This window comes from Corythoichthys intestinalis, chromosome 17 (assembly GCF_030265065.1).
Source record: "Corythoichthys intestinalis isolate RoL2023-P3 chromosome 17, ASM3026506v1, whole genome shotgun sequence".
Taxonomy (NCBI): domain Eukaryota; kingdom Metazoa; phylum Chordata; class Actinopteri; order Syngnathiformes; family Syngnathidae; genus Corythoichthys; species Corythoichthys intestinalis.
Window position 1 is genome coordinate 17,123,509 of NC_080411.1, and position 17,059 is coordinate 17,140,567.

At 37.3% G+C, this 17,059-nt stretch overlaps 1 protein-coding gene across 4 annotated transcripts in view; it reads right to left on the reverse strand.

Moving 5' to 3' along the window:
* fcho2 (FCH and mu domain containing endocytic adaptor 2) overlaps positions 1–17,059 on the reverse strand; it is an 84,360-nt gene that overhangs the window by 30,042 nt on the left and 37,259 nt on the right. For all 4 annotated transcript variants that reach the window (XM_057818409.1, XM_057818410.1, XM_057818412.1 and 1 more), the window contains exons 9-14: positions 11,497–11,541; positions 11,163–11,232; positions 8,522–8,543; positions 8,281–8,337; positions 8,023–8,082; positions 3,807–3,980 (exon numbers count right to left, since the gene is read on the reverse strand). In XM_057818409.1, coding sequence (XP_057674392.1) covers positions 3,807–3,980; positions 8,023–8,082; positions 8,281–8,337; positions 8,522–8,543; positions 11,163–11,232; positions 11,497–11,541 — 428 coding nt within the window. The remainder of the gene's footprint in view (positions 1–3,806; positions 3,981–8,022; positions 8,083–8,280; positions 8,338–8,521; positions 8,544–11,162; positions 11,233–11,496; positions 11,542–17,059) is intronic.

The following is a 17,059-nucleotide window of genomic DNA, read 5'->3' on the forward strand; positions in this document are numbered from 1 at the left end:
ACGATGTCGAGCCAAAAACGTGGATTGGAAGATTAGAATATAACGAGATGAATGCCAGTTTTCGTCGGACGAGACAAAAGTGCGACATCGTTTCTGTCATATGTACACAATGCGTGAGATTTTTATAATGTACGTGGAGTACATCAGCTTGCATCGTAGTAGTGTTTGGGTTGTGTCACTCATGTGAGATGTGCTGCACCGCTCCCTCACTCTCCTCACTGGAGTTTAGGATGTGTCTCAAACTCGGCTGTGCTCCATCCTGCTTGTTTGGAAACACGTTAAGATTTGTTTTCTTATCTTGTTAACATTATTGGCATCTTTTTTTTGTTTTACAATATTACTTATACTGCTATTAAACCTATACCATTATACTACTACTTAAACTATTACTATTACTTATACTTACTTGTGTTATTGCACTTTATTTTTAACATTCACAAGATTTTTATTGATAGGTAGCACCTTTTTTATTATTATTATTTTCTTTTATTTGTTTTTCGTTTTCATTGTTGTGAATTTATGCTTACACGTACATTTTATGATATGGTATGTTATATTAATAAAGTTGGAGCTGACCAAGTGCTTGAAATGACAAACAGCAGCAGCGGTAACTAGTAAAATAAAGACTAATAAATACATACGACATAAGTATGGCATTCCCGACATTTTTACGAGCTCAACTTTTGCTGAACTTTGACTTTTTTTTTTTTTACCTGCTCAGTGCGAGCTGGTAAAAAGACACTTTCAAGCACTTGGGGGAAAAAAACTTGAAACGAATGACTCCCGACGGCCCGGGACGCGAACGTGGCACTAAATCACGCTTGATGTTGTTGGAAGTAGCGTGCTGTCAGAGGATCGGTGGCCATCGCTCTGGAGCGACCCGGCTAACTCGTAAATCTGCGTAACGCAAGATCCTGTGAGAAAAAGAGGACAAAAACGGCTGGGAGGAACACAAAACAGGCGAGGTTCCGTTCAGTCCCGCCCGGCGTTAAGCGGCAAATGGGTTCAATTACCGCTCCGCTCGGTGACCACACACACACACACATACATGCGTGTGTGTGTATAAATAGAAAAAGAGGTGGAGGGAGAGCCAAACAGGAGGTGGGGAAGACATTTCAATAATTGACACCAGACGACGCAATTGTGTCAGCAGCTGGAAGGATGACGGATGGTGGCTTTAATGGAGAAACCTCCTGTCAATATAAACAGGAAGTGTTACGGGTGGCAAATTTAAGACTGGAGGGAAAAAGACAATCCTAATAAGCAAATCCAGGGCTTATAACCTTTTGCCATTAAGTTTGCTACATGGACAGTTCACCTTCTTGAAAAAATTTTTTCTAAAAAATAATTCTACATATGAGTATTCAAGTAATTGAGTAACAGTATAATTTTACATATGACGTTGTAATAAGCTAATTTTAATTCAAGAAAGTAGGACTAATCTTGAATGTTGATTTCTTTTTTAAATGTTTTGTCAAGAAAAACATTCAAATAGAATCGCTAGACGTCCAATCTGTTTTGACTTGGAGGGCTGCCAGCCTCTCCCAGTTCAAATGGATTGGACGTCTAACACCGTCAATGGCACTGAAAGATGAACATTCACAGCTAGTTCTCCAAGTTGAACTGAACTGGACATCTATCATTGCCAGTGGCAGGCAATGGGCTAAATATGATGAAATTTAAATTTAAATAAATAACTTGAGTGTTACCACGCTTCTTTATCATGTTTACCATTTTATTATGGCTCTGTCAATGTCTTATGTATGTGTAATGTAATGTTCTGTATAGCCAGTGAACATGATTTTCCCTAAGGGTACTAATAAATCTAAATCTACCAATGTGTATTTCTTTTTTTATTCATTTTAATTTCATTCATTTTGTTTTCATTAACATTTTATTGATTAATAATCATATTGATACATGAAAAAAAATTATGTAAATATTTAAAATCCACATATTTATGATTGAGATCTGGCATCCACATATGCTCACATCACATTTTGGGTCATGTAGGACACACTTGTACTACACAAAATGCTACTGTTATGGCCTACGTGATCCAAAATGTGATGTGGACGTCAGGTACTTATGAGGTTCATTTTTTTTAATGACCAAAAATGAGTCACTTGCTCTTGTAAAGATTTAAGCATTTTTTTGGAAACTGTTAGCTGAAAATGGACATTTCATAGCAGTGCTTTTGGTCCTATCATAACAACGTGGATCTAATACTTTAAAAGCAACATTTCGAGTGTGTGAGTGAGAGGGGAGAAAAAGAAAGGAGGAAGAGTGGCGAAGGAGAGCGTGCCCCCTCTTTGCCACGCCAAGCCTGGCACGCATGCACGCACACAAGGCTTGAATTTTTAATGCCGATGCTTATTTTCAGAGCGAGTGTGTGTGATTGTTTTAAATGAATGTGTGTGTGTGTCTTACGATAATCACGTTGGGAAATGAAACACACTAAAACAGCATAATGATTTTCCAATTTCTCTTGTTCTTTTTTGCTCCTTATTTTCGAAAATATTAAATAAATTTTTAAGTAAAAGTGATGCAAGGGTAAGATTTATTTGTGCTTTCATTGACTTCAGAATGAATGATGTGTGAAGAGTCACTTTTATAAAAAATAAATTTTAAAATGGCCGATTTGATCAACAAAATGTGGTCATTAAAATGACCCTTTGTTTGTATCTTTTTGTTTTCATTGTGTACTTTTTTTTTTTTTTTTTTTTAACTTTACTGTATGTCAATTTAACCGATATTCATGAAACTTAAAGATCGGTAAATATGATCAAAATATATATATTTTTAAAAAGTCTGAACTTTTTAATTTGCTTTTTTGCCTGGAATAACTTCAAAAATATGTATTTAAAAAAAACTACAAGGGATGGAAGGGGTAGAACACATAGCGGGTCACATTTGGAACTTTCTGTAAACTTTATGATCTTTCATTGACTTTAAAAATTTGTGATGTGTGAAGACTTGTCACTTAAAAAAAAAATCAGATTTTCATTCATGTAAAATAATAAAATGTAGCGGTTCCAATTAAAGTCAAAAACATTTTTTACATTCTTAAAGCTTCTTAAATTGCTATTTTATCCTGTAATAACTCCAGAACATTTATAAAATTGTAGATTTGCTTACCCAAAAAAAAAAAAAAAAAAAAGTAGATTTTCATCCATGTCAATAAAATGTAGCAGTTCCAGTGAACCTGTGTTTGCACCTTTGTTCATTTTCATTATTTTCGAATATATATATATATACAGATATTATATTGTATGTCCAATAAACTGACATGCATGAAACTTGAACATATATAAATTAGTCAAAAACATTTTTTAAATTCTTAAAACTTCTTAATTTGCTACTTCATCCTGTAATTACTCCAAAAATATTTAGAAAATGGCAGATTTGCTTACCAGCAAATCAAATAGTGTGGATCAAACTCACCCATGTTACTTTTTTTTTTTACTGCAATTGTTTTAAAACAAGTACTTTTTTTTTTTTTTTTTTAAATAATCCTAGAAACATTAGTTTCAAATCCCTCAAGTCAAGGTAATATATCCTGGGAAATGTATGCAAACACTGTATTTAATTTGGCGTGTTGTTAAGTAGCGAGGGGGGCTAATGCAATCACGTAAAGCCGCATGTGACTCAGCGGCTAATGCTCAGACTCTTGTTAAGTATAAAAATAAATGCCTTGAAAGGCCAGGAATGCCGCCAGCTCAACTCAGCTCAACTCAGCTCGCTGGCTACCTAAAATACCCCCCCCGGTGCCCTCTAGTGTCAAAAAGCGGGAGGGAGCCACGTACCGAAACGGACGGCGACAGGACGATGTTGCTGATGGAGACTTTCAGCTCATCGATGGTGGCGCGGTTCTGGTGTGTGTCGTCATTGGCTTGGACGGGCTTGATCTCCACGTGGAACTTGCGCGGTTCGTCCTCGTCCTCAGAGTCGCTGGACGAGTAGAAGGAGTTCTCTTTGGCATGTTCGCCGCGTGTTAAGGTCGCTAAAATCCCAAAGAATCTTTATTCGTTGGCTGCCATTGACGGCGATTGACATCCAAAATTGATTGAACGTCTGTCACTGTCAATGGGATTGAAACATTATTGGTGTTTGCAGTGGTGGGATGTCACGAAGTGAAAGTACAATACATTTTTGTGTATCTGTACTTGAGTACAAATATTAAGTGGTACTTTTTACTTTTACTTCACTACTATTTACAGCACGTATTTGTACTTTTTACGCCACTACTTTTCAAATTGTTGCCTAAGTTACATGTTACTTTTGTTTTTCTCTATGTGAATTGATAGCTCTGCGTGCAACTATACCGTAATTGAGCACTAGAGGCAGCAACACGGGTACAAGCAAGATTAAGCAGGTGAACAAGATATTGACCTATTAAAACTAACAGGGAGAGCAGTGCGCCTTCAGAAGGGTGCTGCACTCCTGTACAGTAGGTGTTTACAGTCCAGTCAATTTTATTACTTGTTTTTTCCATTCTGCAGTTTTAAATAAAACTGAGCACTCAAATAATTTTGTGATTCTTTCTTTAAATATTGACTCAGATCTCTGTATGTATGTATGAAGTATATTTTTTAAAAAATGTATGTATGTGTGTGTGTATATACATATAATATATATATATATATATATATATATATATATATATATATATATTTTTTTTTTTTTTTTTTTTTTTTTTTTTTTGCGTAGGGATACAATACTTTGTGAGTAAAAGTGAGTGCTTCATCCACCACTGGGTGTTTGTCACCAACAACAACAAAATTCTCATAGTTAAATAGATGATTTTAGTGAAAACAGTTTTTTTTTTTTTTTTTTTTTTTTTAAAGACTTTTTTTAGTCTCTGTATTAACATGGTCGGCAGCCAATGCATTAAATAGCATGTATGAGTCGCCTGTTATTTTATCAGAATTATCCAAAAATGCATGCGCATTTTCAGATTATGAACAGAAATTACAAATAATAAATGAATAAAATATACTTTAAGATATGAATAAATCTTTGATCTGATCATTTTTACTTTGCCAAATATTTCAATCAAATCTTCATTTATATAGCAAATCAATATATACAGTGGTAGGATCCGAAAGTAATTTGTTCCGGGGTTGTTTTCGTATCATGATTCTTTCGTATGTTTGGTGTTTTACATGTAAATGTTCCGACCTCTACTAAAACACCACATTAAATTTACTGTCAAGTGCTATGATTGCCTATCTTCATTTGTAATGCTTTGTTGCTCCCTAGTGGCGATTAAATGCAAGGGATTCTACAGATGTTATCACATGACTGCTCCAGCTCATAGCAAACACGGAGTGCTAAAAGACGAGCTAACTTCATGCTTGCTATTTCATCTCGCTGTTTGGACGTATTTATTATTATTTTTTCATATATATGAGCATTGTGTAGCATACTGTAGTCACGATAGTAAAATTTCCAACTCGATATCGATACTAGGCCTGCACAATATGTTCGCCACAGCGATGTGCGCATGCGCAACAGTCCTATCGCAGGACGTGTGATTTATTTTTTTTTGAACATGCAGACTTCCATTTTGCTTCATGCAATGCTATGCTATGATTTCACATAGCCTCTAAGATCCCTTTTATATACAGCAATCTTCATCATTCACAGACAAACCCCCTTAAACGGCATTACTGTATTTTCCGGACTATAAGTCGCAGTATTTTTTCATAGTTTGGCCAGGGTGCAACTTATACTCTGGAGCCACTTATGCGTGAAATTATTAACACATTATTATATCATTTCACTTGTTATTTTGGTGTTTTGTAGTGACACTGATGGTTTGGTAAACTTGTTAGCATGTTTTTCATGCTTTAGTTATCTGAACAACTATGTTACGTTAACATAACAGGCATGTTCTCAATTCGTTGTTTATGCCTCATGTAAAATTAGCATACCGTACACCATTCAGCCTGTTGTTCTCTGTTCTAATTTTATGTTAAATTGCCTTTCAAAATGACATGTCAGTTCTTGGTGTTAGATTTTATAAAAAAATTCTCCAAAATGCGACGTATCCTCCGGTGCAACTTATATACAGAGGTTGGACAAAATAATGGAAACACCTAACATTTTGGCATCATAGTCATTGAACATAATTGTTACAGAATGGAATTAGGAACATTTTAATGGAGTTGTGCATCTCGTATGGCCGGCACAATCCGCAGACCTCAACATTATTGAGCATTTATGGTCAGTTTTATAGAGATCCAATAAGACGTCAATTTTCACTGCCACCGTCTCTAATAAAAGAGTTTGAGGGTATTCTAACTAAAGAATGACTTAGAATTAAATTAGAAATAATTCAACTTTGAGTAGAAATGAGTTTGTCTCTTGTAGATGTCCAATCCATTTATAGCGAGAGGGCTGGTAGCAAATGAACATTCCACTGTCAATCATAGCCAACAGGGGCGTTGCCAGGGGGGCGGGGGGCAGGGGTGGTGCCCACCCACGGACACGCTCTGCCCACCCAAAGAAAACTGTGGTACTAACTGCAGTCTGGGCACCGCGTATGGTATCCCATTCATATAGTACTGATGTGTTCTAAGTTTTAATCTTTGCGTTGTTACCTCCTCTTTCACCTTAAAAAAATGAAATTAAATGTTGTTTTTGTTCCTAGGGAGCGCTACACACATTTACGCATATTTTGATTTTTTTTTTTTACATTTTATCAAAGTTTTCACCAGTGTTCACCTGGCTGTTGAGTTTGGTGAGTTTTGAAGCATTCTGAGGGGTTCAAAGTAGGGCTCAAAGCATCAGCGGGACAAAGAATGACTCCTAGGGGGCGCTACATAGTGTATTTGGAATTTGTCTTTACACGGTAACAAAGATTGCACTAGTCTTGACCAGCCTGCTGATTTTGGTGCATTTTGAAGCATTCTAAGAGGGTGAAATTGAGCTCAAAGGGGCTGCGGAACAAAGAATAACTATAATAATAATAAAACCGAGGAACCACAAGAGGTTACCTAAAAAAAAAAAATTGTCACCTGCATGTCCATACTGTTCAGTTATGGATGTGTTCTAAGTCAAATAAAATCCAATCAACTTTTATTTGTTTAGACCAGTACTTCTCAAGTAGTGCCCCCCCCCCCCCCCCCCCCAGGGGGGCGCAGAGGGATGCCAGGGGTGGCGCATGTGACCTTGGGGAACCTTGGGAAATTCAGGCAAATTGATGCGCTTTGTCTTTTCTCTTACATACAAAACAATGGTAATGAAGTTATACTTTGTTATAAGTTGATTTTTTTTTAATTCAGGCAAATGGATGTGCTTTAAGTCTTTTCTGTTAAAAAACAAAACAACCTTAATGAAGTTATACTTAATTATAAGTTGATCTATGTTACTTTTTTTTTCTTAAATAGAAAAAAGGACACAATGTTAGGCAGAGGCGTACTTATAATAGTAATTTTAAAGACAAATGATACTATGTACAGTGGTGGCAGAAAGTTTGGGGGGGTGCGAAACATTTACGTCTTCCTTGGAGGGGGGGGGGGGGGGGGGCGGCGTAACAGAAAATAATTGAGAAGCACTGGTTTAGACCAAATCACAACAAGAGTTATCTCAAGGAGAAAACAAAACATGTTTTAAGATGCATTAGCCCTACGCTGGATTTCGACCTACTTGAGCATGGTAGCTTTTTTTGTTGTGGTTTTTGTATTTCAAAGCAAAAAAAAGCTTGAAAAAACTTTTCCTGAAAGGAATTTTTCATGTACCGAAGCTTTCGTATCCCAAGGTACCAATGTATGTATATATGTTTTTACTATACCTACATACCTGAGAAAAAGAAAAAAACAAGAGTGCCACTGACATCATCAAAACATTTTTTTTTCCCCCTCGGGAAATAAAGTGATTCGGAGGAAAACTGACAACATCAATTTTGTCATGTTTCGAATTTTCATTGACATATTATTGGAAGACTTGATCTTATCGGTGCAGCGGTCCCCTATTTGTTTGCATGCACGGTTTGAGAAAATCAAGTGATGCAAGGATATCATTCTCCATGGATTCCGGCCGGATGCAGAAACCCTCGTCGTCGACTTGCGGAACGTTCTGCAAAAGAAAAACGCAGTCTACGTAAACAATCGTTCACTCGTTGGCTGAAGTGAACGAGTTAATAGAAAACAGGCCAGTATTTGAGGACGTACAATAACCATATGAGTCTTGGGTGTGGAAGACTTCATTATTCATGACAGACGAGCGCGACTTGGAAAATTCAGTGTGTGTGTGTGTGTGTGTTGGCTTGCTTACAGCGTTCTGAATGTCTATGGCCCCGTAGTATCCGGGGGGAGCGCCGTTGGCAGCGTTCTACGAGCATAAACAAAGACAACGAGAATGAATGAATGAGCAAATCTGCAAAACAAACAAGAGGAAAGCAGGGAGAGCATGTTGAAGTAGTAACAGGCGACACAAAACGAGCGCCTCCCCCGCTGCTCGACAACAACAACACCGGCAAACAACAAGCAGGAGGAAGAGGAAGCTTTTTACTCACACTTTCTGCCTCCGTGGATTCCCTGCCACACAAAAGAGACACGACACCGTGACAAAGCGCTCTTCATTCTTAAATTGGGAGAGAATCGTGGGATGCGGTATGATCACGATATTTGGACAATGTTAGCATGGCCATATAGCAGCTACTGATTGTCTGACAATTTACATATTTGAAGCGGCGGCTATATGATATTATTAGAGCTGGGAATCTTTGGGCACCTAACGATTCGATTACGATTCAGTGGCTCCGATTCGATTATAAAACGATTATTGATGCACCCCCCTCCTTTTTATTTATTTTTAAAAAATGTTTTGTACATTAGTTCCAAAATTGTTCAAAAATACTCTCAGGCTAAACCAAACTACTATTTCAGTATCACGTTAGCATATAACAGTAAACAAATATACAAAAATAACAGTAAATAAAAAACTCCAGTCCCCATTCTGTATCAGCAGCTTTAAACTACATTTAATTAATTTAATGTTGTGAATCAACCATTAAAGTAGTTGTTAAAATTGCTCCCGTTATTCCATAATTTCCCTTTTGTCTACTTTCGACATGTGAAAGTTTTAAAACTTTTTCAAAGATAGATTCAAGTCAATATTTTACAGATTTAGGAGTATTTTAGATAAAAAGTTAATTAGGTTCGCTTGGAAGGTTCGCTACAACAGCCTTGCAGGGAAGTGTACTGCTTTAAGATGGCGGCCGTTAACTAACGCTCGCATCTAGCTTTCTGTAGATGTCTTGCTAACGCTACCTAATCTATATTGCATCTAGTCCTATATAAATGACATCGACCTAAATATTATGTGAATGTACTTTGTAGCAGCTGTCGGTAGCAGTCAGGTATGTTGTTGTGTTTTTTTATCTCGTGGCATGAGTTGAGCTAGAGCCGTGAGTTGAGCATTGGCATTACCCGAGGGGCCAGGTAATAAGAAGCATGATGTTTAGCTACTCTCGTTCCGTTCCTCATTGCGTCCCGAAGACCGCGCGGCGCGCTGAGTGTGTTTTACTTCCGCTTTACTTGGCATATTTCAATAATCGGCAACCGATTCAGGGTGAGCCCCGCTTACTGCCCGTAGTTAGCTGGGATAGGGTCCAGCACACCCGTGATCTTTGTGAGGATAAGCGGCTCAGAAAATGAATAAATTATGAAACAAGAGGATGTGGATGATTTTTTGATGTCTATGAACTGTTAATCAATTTAAAAAAATATATTTGTTGATTCGATTCATAGTGGGAGCCTTAGTAAAATTAAATTGTTTCACATGAATATACATTAACCCTTTCATGCACGACTCATGTTCATTTGCCCCTCCCAGTCAAAATGGATTAGACGTCTAATGCCGTCAATTGCACTGAAACATGAGCATCAATGGCGAGTCTTCCCTGTTTAATGGAATTGGACGTGTATCAGCATCGATAGCATTCAAAGGGTTAAATATGATGAGAAAAAAAAGTTACTTGGGGCGTTGGAGTGTATTTCTGTTTTTATTCATTTTAATGTAATTAATTTATCTTTTATTAACATTGTATCAATTAATACACATATTCATAAATATACAAATATAATATACTATTTATACATATAGGCAGTAGTATATGAATATATTAGGAATATGTATTGCCTCATATTTGGTGATATGATTTGTATCACGATTCACAGGTCTCAATTTTATTCGATCCCGATTAATCCTGATATTACACTTGAAGGTGATTATTGCGATATTTGCATATCACTTTAGAAAAAACAAAACATACATAAGCACATCTATATCAATTTATCCCTGAAACCTCATCCAGCACTCAAGTAAAATGTTTTATGTTAGAACATACGGCTTTCATTATAACATTTTCTCTTTTTTTGTGCAAACCTGCTCGAGTCCAAACCTGCTTGAATGCAGGATACTAAATATTATATGCCTCCCTTTTTCCAGTCAAAGCCGAAATGAGCCCAAATTTCAGACTTATAAAAGGGCTAATCTGAGCAACCGCTCGAGGGCGACGTACACAAATCCCTACTTGGATTAGTCTAATGTTGTTGTTAATTCAGCAAACTGCAAGGAAATGCTGCTGCGTGCTGCCAACTACAGGACGGGACTCAAAGTGCAGCCACTAAATTGTTTATTTCCAGTATAAAAACAAGTGTAGGGATCGATACAGACGGATTTTGAATCGATACAAGAATCGCGTGACGTAATATCGTGATTTATCCCAGAATCAATTTTAACCCCCCTAAGAAATATGCATGTATATAAATCACCATATCGTCTGGACTGTAAGTCGCACTTTTTTTTATAGTTTGGCTGGGTCTGCGACTTATACTCAGGTGCAACTTATACTGTTCATGTTTTTTTTTCACTCTGACTGCCACTAGATTATGTTGTTGTTTAGGCTATAATCATCCAAAAAACTGTTAATATGTTATGTTAACAGATGCCTGATGTACTCCATTTTACAATGATTAATGTAACGTTTAATATTTGTTCTTGGTTTCTGATCAATTGAAAATAGTGGCCCCTTAAAATAATACTTGTAAATGTTTTTTATACTCTTCATTGTGCATTCTTTGTCTGGTGCGACTTCTACTCAGGTGCGTTTTGTACGCTGAAAAATGCAATCAAAATATGACTCAACATACGTGGAATCTGTGTCTTTGTCTTTCCTGCGTCCTGGGATGCCAAAAGGCTTTCTTCTTCTCGGTTTAGCACCTTTGAATTAAAAAGAAAATCAGAAATAAAAATTCGAATTCAACACACCGATATGAAATCTACCAGGCGGTCTAAACGTTAACTCCCAATTTCAAACTACTTACAATTTATTCAAATAATGTAATATTTTTCTAAATTTCTTTTTGAATGTGCCTTGATTTATGGCAAATAAATCTATGCTCTTGTTTTCTTTTCACATCATTAGAATGAATTATTTTTGAAATAGGGAGTTACTTTTCCATCACCCTTATGCAAAGGTCCTACCTTCAGTGGCGATGGCGGTGTTACACTCTTCAAACTCAATGGGCCCTAATGAGACATAAAAAAAAGAAGAAGAAAAATCTTTTGAGGTTCATTTGGCACACAAAGGGTCACTGAGCTGCTGCTGCGAATGCTGCGAATGTGCATCACGCAATAATCGCACACATATACACACTCACGCACACTCGTGTGTCATACAGACACACGCATCCACATAGGAGTTGGCGTGCTGCACAGAGTGTACGCAAACAGGGCGAGGCCGATCCCACAGGGCGGACGGGGTCAATGGCCGAGTCAAAGAGACGTCTGGTGGCCGTCACGACCAAGCAAAATAAACAAAACAGAAAAAATACTCGTAGGTGGTGACTTCAAATGTGTATTTATAGTTTTTGTCAAGTCCAATACATTGAAAATGGGAATGATCAGTTTCAGTGCCATTGATGTTCAAATATATTGGACGCCCATCACCGAATATGGCAATAAAGAAGTAATATTCAGATTTGTAAAAGTATTAAAAAAATATTTTTCAGACTGTCATAACTCTTACATACAATCCTGTGTGTGAAAGCGTCTGTCGATGTTCATTCCAACTGTTGGAAACCATTTTTTTTTTGGGGGGGGGGGGGACTTAAACCTTTGAATTTTTACAGACGAAAACATTGAGTCATCGACGACTAAAACTAGACAAATTTTTTTTAAGTATTCGTTGACCAGAACTAGATGAAGACACAAGAACACATTTAGACATAACTAAAATACGACGAAGACTAACAAGTGTTTTCGTCCGAAATATGAAAATTACCGCAATTTTTGGACTACAAGTCACATATAAGCCCCCAACCACCAAATATGACACGAAAACGACATTTGTTCATAGATAACCCACACTGGACTATAAGTCGCAGCTGTCCTCACTGTACTATGGGAAATTTACATCAAACGATATTAACGGGTAAGAATTTATTTAACAGCGGCAACATAAGACTGACCAGAAAAAACAAATGAACCACCATCAAGCTTTGAACCAATTAGCTGCAATGCTTCATTGCTTCAAGAAGCTTCATTTGGCCATCGGTGACACAGTCAACCTCTGCTGCCACCTGCTGTCAACACTGTTGTCGTCCTACATGATTCCTAGCATGCATTGCAGCGCTACAGATGTAAATAAATCCAAATTAATGCTCTGTGTTAATTATTTCTTCAGTTACTGTTCCAGTTGTTTTATTAATTGCTAGTTACGGTATTTGTTAATACTTTATTTGACAGTGCCGCCAGAAGACTGTCATAAAACAATCATAATTATTACATGACTCTTGTCTTTAATGTCATCCAGTAAATTATCTCACGTTTGAATGCATGTAAAAGATCCAAGTTGGACATAAATAGTTAAGAGACATAATTTGTCTGATGACACTATATTACATCTGTCAAAAGCATTCAGTAATGCCCATGATAGAGTCATGTCATAGTAATGACAGTCTTAAGACAGTTTTACGACGCCACTGTCAAATAAGGCATTACCTATTAACCCAAATAAATCAACAGACAAGCCGCACTGGACTATAAGCCGCAGGATTCAAAATAATGGAAAAAAGTAGTGTCTTATAGACTGAAATTTACGGTAAATATGCTGTCAAACAATGTTGTTTTCATCAACAATGACGATCATATTTCATCGACAAACAATTTTTTCGTGACGAAGACATGCTAATAATGTGAGTTGGGAGACTAGAACATAACGAGATGAATGCCAGTTTTCGTCCGACGAGAAGACAACGAGAAGAAAATGCAACATCGTTTCTGTAACATGTTCACACTGCGTGAAATGTTCATATTGTACGCTAGCTTGCATCGTGGAAGTCCTTGGGTCTTGTCACTCATGTGAACTCCACCTCTCCCTCACTACCCCCTTTAGAATGTGTTTCAAGCTAGGCTGCGCTCCATCTTGCTTGTTTGAAAACACATGGTAAGATTTGTGTTCTTATCTTGGCAAAAGAGAATATGCAATGTTGCTTTAGCCTCTAAAGGTCTGTGGTGAGTGGTCATCACACACAAATGCAACTGTTTGCATTAAAATTACCTTCAGAATGGCGAGCGTCCTATTAAAACACTGGCTTGTCTAAAGCAGAGCCTCTTGGCTTTTCTGGTCAATAAGTCTACTCTAGAGGATGTTAAACTTTTTTTTTTTTTTCATACAGTTCGTGGCTTCTGGGTAGGTTTAATTGAAAATAATATACTGCTTTTCCTGGTGAGTGTATGATCATCACAAAGTTGACATTGTCCTTGTAGACGCTCTGTCTATGTTGATTCGAAATTGTTGGGAACCCACTTTTGAATTTTACTGAACAAAACATTTTGACTAACTGTCAACTAAAACTAGACGAAATTTGAGATTTCATCGACTAAAATATTTTGAAACAACTAAAATATGACTAAGACTAAAAATTATTTTCGTCCAAAAGACTAAGACAAAAGTGGTGCCAAAAACAACACCGCTTTAAAAAAGACAAAATCAGATATTCACATGTAAAGAAATGGCTGTCATGGCTTGGTCAGACAATGCTTAATTCAAAATTAGATGGACGTCTAGCACCATCAATGGCATCCACAGAGTTAAATGAGTGCCGTATAAAGGGTTAAGCATTTAATCCCCGATCTGATCAAAGTCAGCCAACGCTTGATCGTCAGATGTGGTTTGAGCTTATCCCGAATAATTAGCTCGCAGCGCGAGTGATTCTTGCTCCTCGATCTGGCTGGGAAATATGTAGATTCATCCATGGGGCTTTTTAGAAAGTATCAGCCAAACCATTCCAGGATTGGTCATATTATCTATTTTAGTTTTATTTAATCACATTTCTCTACTCTGAATTTAGTAGATAATTTAATTCCGTGTATTGGAAAATTGTGCACTGACAAAAGTTCAGTGTTTAGAAAGTCATTTACGGTTAAAAGGCGCTGATATTTTTAAACTTATTTATTAATCAAATGTTATATATGTATATGGTGGAAAACACTTAGATTCCGCTCTGAGACCCCCAATTTGGCCAACTTTCAAAATTGTCCGTAATTTGTTTAAAAGTTAAAAATATGCGAGTGAATAATTTTTTAAAGTTACTTTTTTTTTTTTAAACTAAATATTAGACATCAATTAATGATTCTAAGCTAAAAATGACAGACATTTCAAATAATAAATATGATTGCTTACCTTGTTTTTTTTGCTAGGTTGAAACAAAAGCGGTTGCGCGACGTCTGTAAACGGAGGTTTCCAGGGTAAAACGGACAAATTAAAAATAGTTTGGGGACTTAATGCGCCATGAATCTGCTATGGCAACATATACTGGACTGTCTCAGGAAATTAGAATACACAATATTCTAATTTTTTGAGACAGTCCTGTGTATATATACAGGACCGTCTCAGGAAATTAGAATACACAATATTCTAATTTCCTGAGACAGTCAGGAAATTAGAATATTGTGTATTTCCTGAGACAGTCAGGAAATTAGAATATTGTGTATTCTAATTTCCTGAGACGGTCCTGTATATATACACAGGACTGTCTCAAAAAATTAGAATATTGTGTATTCTAATTTCCTGAGACAGTCCAGTAGACATATTGTTCTGTCAAACACAACAGTTCTTTTGGCTTAAAATACAGCAGTTTATTTTAGAGAAGAGTGCAAGAGCAAAAACTGCTTTTTTAGTCTTTTTTGTGTTTTCCGCCAGATATATGGCGCACCTGAGTATAAAGCGGCAGGCCCAGCCAACCGAGGAAAAAAAGTGCTATTTACAGTATGGAAAATACAGGAAATACTGAGCTTTACTCAGGCATGTATTCCACGTATTGTCAATACAGGTCGACAGATATGGAATTTTCAAAGGCAAATGCCATTCCGTTTCAATAAAAAAAAATTTTTTTTTTTTTAAATCTACAGATTGCCGATGTCTAAAGCTGATTTTGTAAGACATTATTTGAGGCCGATTTACGTTATTGTTTTAAAGCAGGCAAATGATATTTTTTTCTGATTTTGTAAGACGTCATTTGAGGCCGATTTTTTTTTAAAGCAGGCAAATCATTTTTTTTCAGCTACTTCCTTTTGCAACACTAGGTTGTGCAAAATCACAACCTAGAGTTAACCTATAGTATCGGGTATTTCAGGGTTGCTATTGGCCAATCTTGAAAATAGCCTACATATCAGCCCGATATATCGGTCGACCTTTATAAAAAAGATCATCACCTAAACAAGGGGTCGGCAACCGAAAATGTTGAACGAGCCTTATAGGACCCAAAAAAAACAACAACAAAAAAACAAACATGTCTGGAGCCACAAAAAATTAAAAGCCTGATAATGAAGGCAACACATGCTTTATGTATCTATATTCGCTATATTAGCCTACTATCAAAATGACTAAGCTGGCTAAAAATACATAATGAGCCATCATGATTAAATATAGAGAATGACGCACCACGTGACCACTCTGTTGTACGATGCCGCCTCAAGTTTACAGTATTAATTAGAAGAATGTTTGTGTCATGTTTGTCCTCCTACGGAAACCATATTAAAACAAAAAATATATTTCCCTCCACGATCTTTTTCTATTTTCAAACATTTTTGAAATAGCACCAGGGAAGCGTTAAAGAGCCACGGGTTGCTAACCCCCGACCTAAACAGTGAACACAGGCATAGACTTCATAACCTAGGTTATGAAGTCTATGACACAAGTTATCCAATTATATCGGCCGATAGCCTATCTTGACAAAGTCAATATATCGGCCTGACACATTAGTCGACCTTTAATTGTTACAAGCTCGATCCCGGAACGACAGAACCATTTTCTGAGTTCAACGTGTCATTGAAGACAGAAAGTGCGTTTATATTGTAAGAGTCAGCGCCCCGCGGCAACCCGGCACGAAAACCTTGACCTGAAAAGAACAAAAGTCGTCCGTGTTTTCACTGGGAATGTATACATTAGCCGCGTCAACCGCCCGCGACTGCCATCCTCCGGGGTAAGGGCGTGCAAAGAGGGTGGGGGGGCGACCATTGATGCATTGTTTGGCGTGCGGCAGTGAAGCGCAGGCAAGCGGCGAGTCACGAGAGGCGCCCATCACGCCAAGTCAAGTGGATAAAGTACACCGATGACTGATCTACTCTACTGTGCAATATCGGCCCCGGACTGCACAATGGCCGCGTCGACCGCTCTGTTTGTGTGTGTGTGCTTCATGCCAATCAAAACACAATTGACATTCAAGAATAGCACATCACATGGTAGGACGGGCAGACGCTCAACTCAAAATCATCACTACATTGGACTGACAGCTCGGATGAGCTCCATTATACATTACAGTATGTACGCATATATAATTCAGTACATAATATTAGCTCGGCTGACACTGACGGCAATCGTCGTCCAATCTACCTGCACTTCATCTTTACCAAATGAGCTAAAACTCTTGTGAGATTCTTCACGTAGCTGGCAGCCATCCATTATTTCAGTAATCCATTATCCTATCAATTAGCTAGTTCTAATAATGGAGTCACTGGATTAGGAACATTTAATGTGTTGCAG